Below are 1,152 nucleotides of genomic sequence, written 5' to 3'. Positions count from 1 at the left end.
AAAACATTAGGTTTCTGACCAGGTTTCTTATAATCTCTCATTCTCTTCAAGTAGTTATCAAATTGTTTGGTAAGTAAGGCAATAGAATTATCTCCTAAGTCAGACTTGTTGACTCCCTGTGTCAGATCAACAAAATCTTTATATGAGTCATTGGAAACTTGAAGTGCAATAGACTTACCTTTGTCTTTTTTTCCAAAATTCATCTCCAACTCATAAGTTCGAAGAGAACTCATCAATCCATCCAAGCCCAGAATTGATGTGTCTTTCGATTCATCAATAGCACAAATCTTAATTTGAAATCTTTCAGGGAGTGATCTCAACACTTTGCTCACAAGACGTTCATTCGAGATTAGCATCACCAAGATCAATTGCCTCATTCTCGATCTTCCTTAAGCGGCATTCATAATCATCGATTGTCTCACTCTCTTCCATTCTCAGATTTTCAAATTGAGTAGTGAGAATCCTTCTTTTGGTTGGACGCACACTATCGGATCCTTCACAGTGCATTTGAAGTTTTTCCCAGGCCTGCTTAGCACAAACACAATTAGTGACCAGTGAAAACATATTAGAATAAAGAGAAGTAAATATAGCATTAAGGGCTTTGTTGTTCATATTCGAAGCAGCAGTTTCATCGGCATTCCAGTCCGTTTCTGGTTTGAGGAGAAAATCTCCTTCTCCATCAGTTCTCCTTGGTGGATTCCAGCCTTGTAACACACGCTGCCAAGCCTTTTCATCAATCGATTTGATGTAGACATGCATCCTAACTTTCTAGATAGCATAATTGGATCCATCCAAGATTGGAGGACGTTGAGCAGTTCTTGAATAAGGTATCTCCATTGTGATATCCTGTCAAACACAAAAACAGAATCATACTTAGTATCGTCAAGTGAATGTCTCTGACGCCACTTGTAAGGTTTGGACAGTCTGAAATCACAGAAATACCAGAAATATTTTCGAGTGTGTGTTATCTTTCAGTGTTGTCAATACTTCAAGAAAAAACACTATGCAGCCAAATAATTAACTAACAGTAAAAGTAAATAGCACACAAATATTTATGCACAAGTACTAAGTACTTGTACGATGCCTCATGGCGAAATAATCACTAGAAAATCAAAACAGTTTACAAAAACCAACTAGTGATTGTTTATGAAA

The 1,152-nt window shown here is 37.0% G+C and overlaps 1 protein-coding gene across 1 annotated transcript; it reads right to left on the bottom strand.

Moving 5' to 3' along the window:
- Nucleotides 1–339: 339 nt before the first annotated feature.
- Nucleotides 340–759, bottom strand: LOC140862203 (uncharacterized). Its single transcript, XM_073265210.1, has one exon. It carries the CDS (start codon nucleotides 757–759, stop codon nucleotides 340–342), a length of 420 nt encoding a protein of 139 aa, XP_073121311.1.
- Nucleotides 760–1,152: the final 393 nt, after the last annotated feature.

The sequence above is a fragment of the Henckelia pumila genome, chromosome 4, assembly GCF_033568475.1.
Source record: "Henckelia pumila isolate YLH828 chromosome 4, ASM3356847v2, whole genome shotgun sequence".
NCBI lineage: Eukaryota > Viridiplantae > Streptophyta > Magnoliopsida > Lamiales > Gesneriaceae > Henckelia > Henckelia pumila.
Note: the sequence above shows the minus strand (reverse complement) of the source record. Positions and strands in the feature narration are given on the sequence as shown.